The sequence below is a fragment of the Kluyveromyces lactis genome, assembly GCF_000002515.2.
Source record: "Kluyveromyces lactis strain NRRL Y-1140 chromosome C complete sequence".
Lineage (NCBI taxonomy): Eukaryota > Fungi > Ascomycota > Saccharomycetes > Saccharomycetales > Saccharomycetaceae > Kluyveromyces > Kluyveromyces lactis.
The window spans coordinates 369054-383765 of record NC_006039.1 but is presented as its reverse complement, the minus strand read 5'-3'; the positions used below and the strand labels follow the sequence as shown (position 1 = coordinate 383765).

At 39.8% G+C, this 14712-nt stretch overlaps 6 protein-coding genes across 6 annotated transcripts; 3 read left to right on the top strand and 3 right to left on the bottom strand.

Moving 5' to 3' along the window:
- Positions 1–144: 144 nt before the first annotated feature.
- On the top strand, positions 145–2223 carry YAT1 (carnitine O-acetyltransferase YAT1; the record flags this gene model as incomplete). Its single annotated transcript, XM_452383.1, has 1 exon — positions 145–2223. The coding sequence occupies one exon, from the start codon at positions 145–147 to the stop codon at positions 2221–2223; it is 2079 nt and encodes a 692-aa protein (XP_452383.1).
- A 635-nt stretch (positions 2224–2858) lies between these two features.
- On the top strand, positions 2859–6581 carry KLLA0_C04147g (uncharacterized protein; the record flags this gene model as incomplete). Its single annotated transcript, XM_452382.1, has 1 exon — positions 2859–6581. One exon carries the CDS (start codon positions 2859–2861, stop codon positions 6579–6581), a length of 3723 nt encoding a protein of 1240 aa, XP_452382.1.
- A 202-nt stretch (positions 6582–6783) lies between these two features.
- KLLA0_C04125g (glycosyltransferase family 32 protein) lies at positions 6784–8058 on the bottom strand (the record flags this gene model as incomplete). The annotated part of the gene is made up of 1 exon (XM_452381.1): positions 6784–8058. One exon carries the CDS (start codon positions 8056–8058, stop codon positions 6784–6786), a length of 1275 nt encoding a protein of 424 aa, XP_452381.1.
- A 1260-nt stretch (positions 8059–9318) lies between these two features.
- RPN4 (stress-regulated transcription factor RPN4) lies at positions 9319–11013 on the top strand (the record flags this gene model as incomplete). The annotated part of the gene is made up of 1 exon (XM_452380.1): positions 9319–11013. The coding sequence occupies one exon, from the start codon at positions 9319–9321 to the stop codon at positions 11011–11013; it is 1695 nt and encodes a 564-aa protein (XP_452380.1).
- A 272-nt stretch (positions 11014–11285) lies between these two features.
- Positions 11286–12146, bottom strand: GPM3 (phosphoglycerate mutase family protein GPM3; the record flags this gene model as incomplete). Its single annotated transcript, XM_452379.1, has 1 exon — positions 11286–12146. One exon carries the CDS (start codon positions 12144–12146, stop codon positions 11286–11288), a length of 861 nt encoding a protein of 286 aa, XP_452379.1.
- A 279-nt stretch (positions 12147–12425) lies between these two features.
- KLLA0_C04059g (dipeptidyl-peptidase III) lies at positions 12426–14435 on the bottom strand (the record flags this gene model as incomplete). The annotated part of the gene is made up of 1 exon (XM_452378.1): positions 12426–14435. The coding sequence occupies one exon, from the start codon at positions 14433–14435 to the stop codon at positions 12426–12428; it is 2010 nt and encodes a 669-aa protein (XP_452378.1).
- Between the last annotated feature and the right edge of the window lie 277 nt (positions 14436–14712).

Below are 14712 nucleotides of genomic sequence, written 5' to 3'. Positions count from 1 at the left end.
CATAAGTTATATACGTATATATAAATAGCTGACTGTTCGGAGTATCGATTAAAATTTCCTCTCCCTAAAGTCTTGCTATTTGTGGATACCATTCACAGGAGTAAAGTGCTAAGAGCCATCAACTAAGGACGTTAACATATTGTTATGCCATCTATTAAAGATACGAACCAGGAAGTTTTGCCCAGGTTGCCAATCCCTCCTTTGGAAGATACGTTAAAGCGGTACTTGGCTAGATTAGAGCCTTTGCAAGATTCTAGAAGCTATGAAAAGACGAAGCGAGCTGTGGCAGAGTCAGAGCAAAGCTTGAGGATTATAGATCATGAATTGAGAAAGTATGACGAACATCTTGCTCAACGTGAACCTATGTCTTCGTATATCGAACAGTTCTGGTTTGATTCGTACCTTGAATACGACGAATCAGTTGTTTTGAATTTGAACCCTTATTTCCAGTTAGCTGATGATCCAACCATGAACAATGTGCCAAAAGTCAGTTCCAGATTCTCTCACTTCAACAGGCAAGTCAAGAGAACATCCAAATTAGTGGTATCGATGTTGAAATTCGTTAAAGCGATCAGAACTGGTACCTTGCCTACTGACAACGTAAGGGGCAAATCAATGACCATGGATCAATATGGTAAGTTGTTCGGAAGTTCTAGATTGCCACCTTCTTTGAACGATTCTACTTTATCGTCGTGTCATTTACAGACTGATCCCACCTCACACCATGTTGTCATCATGTACAAGTCCCAATTCTACTGGTTTGACGTCTTGGATATCAATAACGAACCTATCTTTCAACAACCGGAGGAATTGGAATGGAATTTGTATTCAATCATAATGGATTCTGAGCAGAACAGTTTGGATCAAAATCTTCAAAATAGCTGCCCCATGGGTGTTTTCACAACCGAAAACAGACGTGTGTGGTCAAACGTTAGAGATTACATCAGCAAGTCAGAAGATCAGACTAACTGGCGTAACTTGAAGATTATCGATAGTGCTTTATTCATTATATGCCTTGATGATTCTGATTTGGAAGGTGAACGTGACTGGATCAAATCCATGATTTGTGGTACTTCTAAAATTGATTTGAATGATAAAGATGAAGATAAGACGAAACCCTCTCTCGGTTTACAAACAGGGACTTGTACCAACCGCTGGTACGATAAATTGCAGTTGATTGTTGACAGAGGCGGAAGAGCAGGTATCAACTTCGAACACACTGGTGTTGATGGTCATACAGTATTGCGAATGACCATGGACATCTATACCGATTCTATCGTCAATTTTGCTCAGGGTATTACCAGAAACGTTCCAAAAGTTTTCGAAGATGACGACGACGACCGCAGAGCTAATAGGTCAACTAAACAAGCTAATCTAATCACTATTCCTAGGAAATTAGAGTGGTCCGTTGATTCGTTCATCCTTTCATCTATGCACTTTGCTGAAACTCGTGCCAGTGATTTGATATCTCAGATTGAGTTCGAATATTTGGACTTCAAACAGTTCGGCGCCGCCCATATCAAAAACCAGTTCAAATGCTCACCAGATGCGTTCTTGCAAATGTGTTTTCAAACAGCTTACTATGCTCTATACGGTAAATTTGAGACAACGTACGAACCAGCTATGACCAAGTTCTTCCAAAATGGACGTACTGAAGCCATCAGAACCGTTTCTGATCAATCAAAATCGTTTGTCAAATCATTCTTCAACACAGCGGTATCAAATCCTGACAAGATAAAGTTACTACAAGAAGCATGCAAACAGCATTCAAATGTGACAAGAGAATGTTCCATGGGGCTGGGTCAAGACCGTCATTTGTATGCTCTATACTGCATTTGGAAAAAAGTATTTGCAAAAGATCCTAAGGTCCCATTACCACAATTATTCCAAGACGCTGGCTGGTCCACCTTGAATACCAACGTGATTAGTACTTCAAACTGTGGTAACCCTTGTTTGAAAAACTTTGGGTTCGGTCCCGTTTGTAGCAACGGTTTCGGTATCGGTTACATTATTAGAAATGATACCCTATCTGTGGTTGTCTCTTCAAGACACAGGCAAACGGCTCGTTTCGTTGAATTGATGCAAAGATTCTTGCTCGAAATCAACAGAATTGTCCGCAACGAAGAACAATCTTCCAAAACTTCAATGGGTTCCTTGCAATCGGATAACATGAAATATTTATTAAGTGGATATGATTACTTTGACGTTAGTGTAACTGGATAGAGAAGCAATACTTCCTCCGTTCAGCCTCGTTTATCAGTACGAAATATGTAACTATTTGATCACCATATCACGAAATTCCCGGTTCAATGAATGCTGATGCCAATATTGTACGAAGAAAGAAATGTTCGCGCTAACTGAGCCGCCCCGTTTCCAAGTAAGCTATGTACTTCAGTATGAACTGATATAACTCTATTATTTAAATGACTTGATGACAGTTTCTATGTCCTGCTGTGCCTCTTCTTGCTGTTTCCGTTGATATATCATGTTTTGGTTACCCTGCACTAAAGTTGTCTTTCTTCACTAAACGGGTTCCGAACCCTTTGGGATCAACAACACATTTGAGAAAAGTTCACATCAATTTCATATATTATAGCTAAAAACCCTTTCAGAAGGGAAGAGCGGTTGTGTATAGAGGCCATCGACAGTTATTGTGGGAACAATATACCATCTGAGTAAAGTTGAGATTTGAGGCTTTACGTTGTTGTATTTATTTTGTCAGAGTTAACCCTACTTTTATCTGCTGGCCCAGCTTGCTTTTAAGGTATCATTTTACAATATACTACAAGTGCAGTCTCGTTTGACGCTAGAAAAAGACACCTTGGCTAAGTTTAAAGGTCAAAATTCTGTTTTCTGAGATGAACCATAAAAGCCAGAAGGCGAAAACTGTCTCAGTTTCGAAGCCTTTACTTAAATTGAAATTACTTGATTGTTTAAGACAATCGAACTTTCAACAGTTATGCCATCTTATTGCGAACGAGTTCCAGCCATTTGACGAACCAACTGTCAGATCCGTTTTTGAACTAATTTTACATTATGCCGTCCAAGTGTCCCCAGCATCGTTGATTAAAGATATTGTACAAAACTGGACTACGAAAGGTTCCAGCAATTCACAACTTTTCATTGATGTAAATAAGCAGGATCAGGATGGAAATACACCTTTACATCTTGCTGCTTTTCAATCGAGAGGAGATGTGGTGACGGTTCTAATGAACCATCCGGACATCAATGATTGTATACTGAACGACGCTCATTTGCAACCGATTGAAATGTGCAAGAACTTGAACATTGCGCAAATGATGCAAGTTGCTAGAGCCAATTACGTCGCAGAGATCGCCCAGGAGTTTAGACAGGCTTTCAATAATAGAGATATCGACCACTTGAATTCAATACTGTCTAACCCAAGAAATCAGGAACTTTTAGACATCAACGGAATGGAGCCTGAGACTGGTGATACAGTATTGCATGAATTTGTCAAGAAAAGAGACATTCTATTGTGCAGATGGATTTTAGATCATGGTGGTGATCCTTTTAAAAGAGACAGTCGGGGTAAATTACCCATTGATTTACTCAAGAAAGTTTCTTCAAAAGAACAAAACGATAAGAAGAACGCTATTGACCTAGAATTGAAAAAAATGTTGGAGAAGGCTGCAAGAGAACAGAGTGTTATAGACGTGACCAATAACTTGCATGAGCCTCCAACTTATAAGGGATACTTAAGGAAATGGACCAACTTTGCTCAAGGCTATAAATTACGGTGGTTTATTTTGAGCTCTGATGGTATTTTCTCTTATTACAAAGATCAAGCCGATACTTCAAATGCTTGCAGGGGTTCTCTCAACATGTCTACCTGCTATTTGCATTTAGATTCTTCAGAAAAACTCAAGTTTGAGATTATTGGCGGGAGCAATGGCACCATCAGATGGCACTTGAAAGGAAACCATCCTATCGAAACAAATAAATGGGTGTGGGCTATTCAAAGTGCCATTAGGTTTGCGAAAGACAGAGAAATAATGACTAAGAATGGGCATGCTGTTTCTTCTACACATGGTTCGGGCAGCTCAGGGTCCCAGGATAAGTCATTAGAAAATAAACCACCTTCTAGCATGCCTTCATTGCACTCTTATGACAACAGACAGCAGCAACCACCACACCGCAGAACTACTAGCAGTGCCTCCTCTGTTTCATCTGCTGAGTTAGTTGAATTGAATAGTAACTTGACAGAGAGCGGTAAGGATTTCGTTTCCAAGGTCAGAAACTCGCGTAATTCCAACCTGAGTGTTTCCCCATTGAGCAGCATCGCGGATGACCAGACTGCATCGTTTTCTTCGGACCAAGATAACAAAGTTGACACTTTGAGAAACAAATCAGGTTCTGGGAAAGGGTTCAGAACCAACCAAAGTATCGATGGTGAAGATATTGAAGATGATGCAGAAGATGATGAAGACGATGATGAAGACGATCAGGGTATGTTGGAGACTTTAGGCGGAGATGATGATGAAGATGTTAAAATGGTTTACGGACCGCATGCCCAAGAGATAACTATTCTCCAAAGGGCAATTTCAATCGAGTTAAGCTCTTTAATTGAGTTAATAAACGAGAATGATCCATCTGAAGAGCATATAAAAACCGCAAGAAAGTCTCTAGGATTTATTACTAAGAATTTCTCCGAGTTAAATCAAATGTCACAAACAAGAGATAAGAAGTTGATCAAAATGTTATCCAAACAAAGAGACATCAATAATTTATGGATCAAGTCAGTTAAAGATTTGGAGCTTGAACTCCTGGAAAAGGGGGAGAAACTAGTATCACTTGATATTGAGAGAAAGAATTTGAAAAAGCTCTTACAAAAGAAACTCTCAGAAGTAAATACTGCAGATTTTAGTTTGGACAATAAAACTGTAGGAGATAAAGGTAATGACTCAGCTAAACCTTTACAAGAAATAGTTGAATTCATTGAAAATCATGAGTCTGATGAAGATATTGACTCTGAAGTTGACGAATTTTTTGATGCCGAAGATCTCGATAACGAAGAAACCTCCATAGCATCTGTGGACGCTCCAACCAGCGGTAATCAAACAGCTTTATCACCTGATAAGGAAAACGCTGTATCCATTCCATCAACTCAAGACGATTCCAATGAAACACTCGAAAAAAGTCAAGAAGAGCCCTCTGTTACCAAGTCTACTGTGCCTGAAATTGTAATCTCACCTGAAGGTTCTACTGTGGATAAGGGTGTAACAGAGGAAAGTGTTGAAACAGAGTTACCATTGGCTGTAACAGCGGAACAGAAGACGAAAGCAAAGGTGCTACTGGAGGAGGGATCTTTCTTAGGATATGAGGATAAGTTGAGACAGAGATTGAAGCTAGGAAAAGATGACCGTCCATCTGTAAGTTTGTGGTCCGTCCTTAAATCCATGGTTGGAAAAGATATGACCAGAATGACATTACCAGTCAGTTTTAATGAGCCAACATCCTTATTGCAAAGAGTTGCCGAGGATTTAGAATATGCAGACTTGTTGAACCAAGCAGCGTCATTCGAAGACTCTACACTCAGACTGTTGTATGTTGCTATATTTACGGTCTCTTCGTATGCTTCTACTGTAAAACGTGTCGCTAAACCGTTCAATCCATTGTTAGGAGAAACATTTGAATACTCCAGGCCAGATAAAAGTTACAGATTCTTCACTGAACAAGTTTCTCACCATCCACCGATTAGTGCCACATGGACTGAGTCGCCAAAATGGGATTTCTTTGGTGAATCCTTCGTTGACTCGAAATTCAATGGTAGATCCTTTGATTTCAAACATTTGGGTCTATGGTATCTAACGATCAGACCCGATTCAAATGGTAAAGAAGAGTTGTACACTTACAAAAAGCCAAACAATCAAGTTGTGGGTATCCTTTTAGGAAATCCTCAAGTTGATAATTACGGAGATGTGAAAATTGTCAATCACAACACAGGCGATTACTGTATGATCCACTTTAAGGCCAGAGGATGGAGATCAAGTAGTGCTTATGAAGTCAAGGGTGAAGTCTATAATGCCAAAGGTGGTAAGGAATGGATCTTTGGTGGCCGCTGGAACGAGTCAGTATCTGCGAAGAAAGTTTTGAAACCTAATTCTTTGGAAGAGATGCAAGTAGACGAGTTGAAACATAGCGTAACTCACACAAGCAGCGGTAATTCAGTTGGCCCTAAATATGATGGTACTAGATTTAACGTATGGCATGTTAATGAAAGACCAGAATTCCCATTCAATTTGACAAAGTTTGCAGTGACATTGAATGCTCCTCAACCACATCTATTGCCATGGCTACCTCCGACTGATACCAGATTAAGACCTGATCAAAGGGCCATGGAAGAAGGTAGATATGATGAAGCAGCTACCGAAAAACATCGTGTTGAAGAAAGGCAAAGAAGCGTCAGAAAGAAGAGAGAGGAGAAAAACATCACTTACCAACAAAGATGGTTCAAAAAGGAAATTCATCCTGTGACTAAATGTGATTACTGGAAGTTCAACGGTGAATATTGGAAACAAAGGCGCGATCATAAGCTGGCTGATGAAGGAGATATTTTTTAGTTCTCCTGTATGATGAGCTTTGGGGGTAAAAACAATGATAAGCTTTCGTGTTCTATTTATAAATTGATGTGAAAGGAGTAGAACCTTATTCTTTTATATTTGATTGTTGTAAATATAGTGAGAAGTTTTTATCGTATAATAATATGAAATGCTGAAAATATAATGTTACAAGAATAGAACAAACAAAACAATGCAAGGTTGATTATGGGTCTTGGGTCCATTTCCATGTACCAGTAAATGCATGATGCACATATCCCTTTTTAAAGTCCGTAGTATGTAGAGAATTGAAGAAATGCTTCGGTAAAAGTGCTACATCTCCGTAAAGCAAAGGGTATTCGAGTAGAGTGAAATTTTCCCATCCAACAGGTGACGTGGGCAACTTGATTCCAAGCAAATTATCTCCTAGGGGATAATTCTCGAGTTTTGAAATTAAATCTAACGGTTTGTTGGGATCCAGAACACACATATGTTTGTTATTGCAGAGAACCTCGTTGCTTGAACCCTGAATATGATCACTGAAGTTTTCGATGTACCACTGGTTAATAGTTCGGAAAAAGCTATCTGTGAATGAGGCCGGACCAGTCCATTCTATGATACCCTCATACCAATTAGCAGAATCCTTCGACATGTTATAGGCAGGTTGAACGTCGAAAAGGTTCTTGTAACCCATTGGGAAAGTCAATACGTTGGTGGATGGATCATAGTAATACAATGCAAGATCAGCTATCTTTGCAACGACATCTACAAACAATGGATGACCTGGTCTACTCGCTAAAGTCCATTGACATAGGTTTATCCTTCTATTGAAAAGGCCTCTCCAAGTACCAAGATCCCGTTCTTCCTCTATACCAATTATGACACCGACATCAGTCTTGGAGAGATCATTTTCAGCCATCAATGTGGCCAACGGACCATCTGTAAGCCAAGCGTCTATGTTAACAGAAGGTGAAGTATCTATATCGCTGTAATATCCACCTTTCGCCAATAAAACGAGGTATCTAAAATAATCAGCTTTCAAGATCTTTCTCGGCAACGTATCCCAGGTCTGAATAATTTCTGGGAACAGCTTAAATTGGGTACGTACGAATTCATCGATTTCATCATCATCGAGGAAATGGTAATTGAATCCAGATTGGGATGACCAAAGCCTCACGTTTTCCTGGAACCTAACATCAAGATTCTGTTTTGATTTCCAAGATTGCCAGATATCTCTTGGAATCTCATTTTGAGAATTGAAATGTGCCAACAGCCGATGCCTCAGTGATCCTGTGGACCAATCTGCCGGTACAGTTGGTGTATTGACGGATTTATCCCTATTCTGGAATGCGGGAATGTTATGGAATAGGATCCAAAATAGGTAAATTGAAACAATGGACAACAATAAGCATGAGCGGGGTCTAAGGTGTTTCATGGGTAGATGAGAGGACAAGAAAGTCAGGTCAACTGGCCTTGGAACATTCTTTTCTTTTTCCTGCATCTCGTTTGTTTTTGTTTCACATTCCTATTGTCTTTAGTTTAAGTTTTACATTTCCTTAGCCTTGGGAATTTGATACACCACAGATCATAAAGATTAGAGAACAAAGGCCATTACCCATCTGAGGGGGAGGGGGGGGTATACTTTCTACCAAAACTACGTAAGTATGGAGTAACATATTCCAAAGCGTACCTACAAAATAGCAGTCGTATTAGAAGAACAAACGATATTACAAATTGAATATCCAGAACCAATAATATCAGAGAGTACTTTAATGCAGAATCAAAAGTAACTTTCAGTCTTGAATCTTGTCTAACAGATAAAGATAAGTACCTCGTCTAATCTAATTGTATAAACCGGAAATACAACTTAGAACTAAGTTAGATAACAACATACCATTAGCACTCATGCATAATTTAGATTATAAAAGAGTGCTAATGGTATGTCTGGCGACGCCTGAAACATTCCGACGGATCATCACGTGCGTAACACGTGACACAATTGTTTTTTTCTTGGCAGGGTAGTCGCATTAGCGGTAGAACAATCTAGAAAGAAAAAGAAAATGGCAAGCTACCAAATGTTACCCGGAAACAGATAGGGAAAGCCTCACCCCGCCTCCATTAAACGCCGGATTCAGCTTAGGAATTACGTGTTGACAAATACATACGAAACGACAGATCGCCTCAATTACCCAACAAACTGACTTATCAGTTGCATGCTGAGGTAGATTGTCATATACTATAGAGAGAGTCTCTATCACTCCATGGAAATACTGCTACTAAATCCATTGAGTTGAAAGCAGTATCGGGTGCTTGTGCACCCGATACTCTAACCTTTATCTTGCTTTGCTCTTGCTCTTAGTGCTTCCATTTGTCATACGAATGTCTCACAGTGACAATTGTCATTTTTTTCAATTTTGTATCTTTCTTTTCATCGTGTTTTACAGTTCTTCATCCTCTAGAAACAGAAATAGAAATATAAAAGAGCCAAACGAGTTTTCGATATATATATATATCATATTGGTTGGTATAGAGGTACATGAAGCAAGCACGAGCGGATTCTGTACTTTGAAATAAGGAGGTAAGGTATTTAGCTCTCTGTACACCGAAGGCCCTCGTAATTAAAGAACCAGGGATTTGTTCGGGAAAGAATACTGGAAACGGCCTTTCGTTACATTTTTAAGGAAGTAAGCTAATAAGCTCTATTATAAATTAGTAATTGGAGCAAATAAAAAAAGAGACAGACAGAGAGAGGAAACAGACCATGTCAGCTGCAGATTTGGAATTGAGAAGGACTTTGACGGATGTGGTTGATGACGAGTTGAGGATCCACAATACGAACCCGATGTCTTTAGATATGGGGTTCGGTGAAACGCACTACGATTCGTTTCCGCAACTCACGAGGTCACAGGTGCATTCATTCTATACCGGGCCCAATTTTTCGTCGGGACACTCGCAACACCAGTATAATATGGGCCAGCTCATGGGTCATGATCTGCATTTGTCTGATGATGATACTGCAAGTGGGGTGTTCAACAAGTACGCTGATCCCAATTTGACCACTTTAGATAAGAAAAGCGGATGTGCTGTACCTGCCACTGGTCCTGGTCCAACCGCAACTACGGGCCCAGCTGCCATTGTGAAACAGGTTAATTTGAATTTAACTCCAGTGCAGCCAACGATTTCACTTAATACGATTACTCCAAATCCTTTCTTACAGTCTTCGGCAAGATTCCCAAATGCCCAACAGATTCCTCAGAATAATCCAAACAACCACCATAATGGTATGTCGAATGGAAGGTTGAACAGCGTCCGTGGGTTTAACTTCCAAACGAGAATTAACAACGAAAACGGATTCGAAGATGAGTTTTTGAATGAGGGTTATGGTGATTTCAATAACATGTACGAAGAGGATGAGAAATTGACCGCTCAGGCTACGTTATGGGATGACCAAAACATGGCGGGGTATTATTGGACAAATGATCAGGATACCCTGTCTCGTTTTGACCAAGAATTCAACTTCGATGATGATCTTTCGGATGAAGAAGAAGAAGAAGAAGAGGAGGAGGAGAGGGAGTATGAGGAAAATGCAGACGGAGGAAAAAACAACACAGAATTAACAGACAAGATTCTGAATGACTTACAGGACGATTTCTCTGACAGTGAGGAGGTTTCTACCAAATCGAATGAGGAGTCGTTATACATGGATACCCAACAACGATTGAACGAAAACCAACAGAGGGATTTATCGCAGGTAACTGTTCCTCGCATAGAGTCAATCAAGAGTTCTGTACTCGAAGAAAATGAAAAATTAGAAGAAGAAGAGGAAGAAGGTGATGATGAGGGTGACGCTATGTTCAGCGAGGACGATGAGGATCCTTTATACGAACCTGCTCTGGTGAGTCCCAGAAGAAAACCAAGTATGGTTATATCTCAACAGAATTCTAACAAACAAAGACAACTTCTCACCATAAATACTCGGAAATCGCATGAGGTCAGTGATAATAAACTGGATCCAAAATCAACGAACACGACAGGGTCTCGTACCATGACTAGAAATAGAGGTAATCATCAACGTGGTAAATCTGTGGATGCCCTACTAAGCGTCGACCGTTCGTATGGATCCTCAAATACACACACACACATTCATCATTCCCACAACCAGAACGATGAGCATATCTGCATGGTGAACAACCCAGTCACTAACGAACCATGTATGAAGAAGTTTTCAAGACCGTATGATTTAATCAGACACCAAAAAACTATCCATGCTTCTAAGAAGAAAATATTCAGGTGTTTGATCTGCATTCAAGAACTGGGATCTGAAGGCTATCAGAGAACCTTTTCGAGAAATGATGCCCTAAGTAGGCATGTTAAAGTCAAGCATAATCTACAAGGTACCGAAGCACAGCGTGTGATACAATACGCAAAGGACAACGTTGAATATCAGAACTCTTAACTGTAAGGGTATTTAGTTTGGCGAATTGGTTTTTTTCTCTCTACGTTTCTTCGACTTGATCGGAGTTCTGCTCATATATGTAATTCTGTAAATACACCTTGATATATATATTTGCTATAGAGTACTCAATATCGGATGGTATACTATATTTTCTCTGTTCTCAACTCATTTTTTTCTTGCCACAGGAGAATGTACCCCAATTCGATGTCTATAGAAATTATTGATTAACATAGAAAGTTTATAATGTGTGCCGTTGACTTGTATCTATATATTTATTCCTTGAATCCTTCCTGGCGAACTAATTCTGCATTGACTTTGGCACTTTCTGGGTCTAAGTAGAATTTTCTAATAAATCTGAAATTATCATCTAGTTCAATGACTGAAGGAATGGCATTAGGAATATTGACTTCCTTAATGTCAGTATCGCTAATGCCTTCTAAAATCTTTAAGAGTGAACGGACTGTGCTTCCATGACCGACTATAAGGCTGTCACCACGTTCCTTCAAGTTCGGAAGAATCATATTTTCAAGCAATGGTTTCAATCTTTGAACGACATCGCACAAAGACTCACCATTGGGCAATTCATCATGAGTAATCTCTTCCTCCAAATATTTAACATGCCTGTTTGGTTCTTTAAATTCATATCCTGTATCACCTTGGTCGAAATCTTGTACCATCTCCCTGTTTAAATCTGCTTTTGGAGGTTTTCCGAGGTAATCTCTTCTGATATACATATACTGTTCTTCACCATACTCTTCCAACATTTTATGTTTACTTTGACCCTGCCATGAACCGTAGTGTCTTTCATTCAATCTCCAGCTCTGATAAACTGGGAATTTACCATTATCTGATGTCTGTTGCGGTGGTAGCTCACCGCTGACGATACGAAATTCAGGCTGTTTGCCAAACTCTTTGAGAATCTCATTCATGGTCTCTTCTGTTCTGATCAATCTGGAAGTATAACCAAGCTTGGGTAGCTCCAAACCTTGCGATTGACAGTATGCTTTAATAAGAATGGCGCTATTCCTGGCCTGATCTAGACCCTTTTCAGTCAGATGAACATCTACCCATCCCCCAAATATGTTTCTTTGGTTTACTTCACTTTGGCCGTGCCTTAAAACATACAATCTCATATCAATGGCTAAATTGTCGCTGTTTTACGCCTTGGTTACTGTTCAAAGGCGATTGCGTGCTCTTTTTTCTTGCAGTGGGAACAGCATCTGCATTTTTAAGGTTTTATTTTTTTCTACTTGAACCCTTCTGTTCTGTTAGAACCGTCACCTGTTGTCAAGAGTGAAAGACAAGGCAAGGGATAGAAAAACAATCGCAAACGATATAGACTATTTGTTACATAGGTCTTTACTTTTTACAATGAAGCTCATCCAGTGAACATACTTACGTACCGTCATTCTTTACAAGTCACGTTCAATGAATGATTGGATCATGCCTATTGGTGATTCATCGTATTCCTTGACAGTAATTTCGTCACCTGACAAGATAGTGTTAGCTTGGATGAATTGCTTTCTTGGTAGCTTCTTAGCAAGGACAATATCACGGAACTTTGCGAGCTCTTCGTCAACATCAGACCTATCCTGGAAATATGCGACACCATTTTCTACATCACCTGTAGCCTTGTAAATGTGTAAGTGGGTCAAGTAGTCTTCGATGGCGGCATGCCCCACTGTCTCAATTAAGGACTTATCAAGCTCGATATGCAAATCTGAGTAGTCGTCCTTGGTATAGGCCAATTTTAAGAAGTTCTTGTCTTCAGAGTACCTCAAGAGAGTCTTCATAATAGAAAATCTAGCTTGCATATGAGGTTGGCCCCATTTCTTAGATTTTGGATCCCAATATTCCAAAGCCAATAAACCTGCACGGCACATTTGCAAGAACCCAGTGTAAATAATCATGTCCTGGTCTTCCTTGGACTTGAAGCCAAAGACTTCCAATAGCTGTCTGTTAGTGATCAAATACATGGCTATGGACTCTGCACGACATTCTTCGTAGGCACCAGCGACAGCACCAAATTTAGATCCCCAAGTTTCACCCTTTCTGTAATATGTCGTGACTGGTTTGCCGTCTAGACCAAGCGGCGGAGAAGATTTATCGAAGTTGAATGTATTATCTTGTAGTTCGCATAGTAGCTTCCCGGAACCATGACCTAGCAATTCATGGATACCGACTTGAACTTCAAAGGAATCGGATTGATATTTACTCATGGCTTTAACATCGTCGCCTTGAACAAATGTCCATTTATCATCGCTCGTTTTTGAATTTAGGACATTGCCGAGGGAAACATTTTTGAACCCAACGTTCAATCTAACATCATCATAGTTAGGAATATTGATACCAGCTGGGATCCCACTGCCGGTGAAAGTCAAAACCTCAATAGATGTGAAATCTGGTGGTTGAAAAGTTGGCTTTTCGAAAGCTGGATCCCAAGGCAACATTTTAATGTACCCAGGCGCCTTGTTTACCAATTCGGTAAATTTGGCCGTACGTTCTTTATTCTGAATGGCAACTAAAGATTCATATTCACCGATGATACCAGAAGGTTCTCTGTAAGTTTCGATGAAACCAATGTTGGTTTCCACTTGTGGTGATAGGTCCTTAACCCAGACCTTTTGGGACTCCTTATGTAACTTCGAATCACCAGTCTTGAAATACTTGATGTAGTATTCTAACATTTTTTCCTGATGTTCGTTTGCAGCGTAAAACTTTGCTTGTTCCAAGTGTGTGGCGATCTTTTTCATTTCACGCTTATGTTCACCAAATTCAAACAAAACTTCAATGCCATCTTCCTCAATCCTGTCTGGATAACCCTTTGCATACTCTTCTTCCACACTGGCAACGTGTACCACAAACAGTCTGTGAGATACTTTCTCAATGGATATATTCTCTGGCATGACATCAAAATCAGCAAAAACCTCCTTCAGCAACTTCAAATCATTTGGAGAAATTGGTTCACCCTTGTAATAACCAGAAGTATGTCCTTCGGATGTGAATCCCAATAGCGTTGATGCGTCACCAGTATGGTATATCTCTTTCAACAACGAAGGGTCAACCTTAACTTTAGCCAATTCACCTAACTTGATGAAAGTGGATTCAGGGCAACGAGGAATAAATTTAACGTCACCAAAAGATTTAAATTCACCGAGATTTGACAAGAACTGAGATGCATACTCCAAATATTGGGTAGTTTCCTCATCTTTTGGATATTCTTTCAACCCTTTGTGAATATTCAAGATAGTGTCGAATACCTTTTCGGAATTTGGAGAAACTTGTCTGACAGTAATACGGGTACCGGCATGGGAAGCTTTGGACATGAAATGCGCGTAGTGCTGTTCCTTTGGAGTCAAATTTTCAAAATACTTCTTAGCAGAAAGCATCTGAATTGGTGCTCCCTTATCAGCGTAAGACATTGTTGAGAGTGATCTGGCCAGTGAGCGAAACAGTGTAGTGTAAGTATTAGGATACCTTGGTGTAAGTGCCACTCCTAAGTTCTTAATGTGAGATTAACAGATCTTTAGGGGTCACGATAAAAATTCATGTCAAGGCCATGTCGCGAAGGTTATCCTTTTCATTCACTTTTAATTACAGTCAGACTTTTTCATGTTTCGCCGGTCCAAGTGAAAAAAGCTACCAAAAACTGAAGAAAACTAAGAAGAAGGTTAATGAACAAATTGAAATAATCACCCG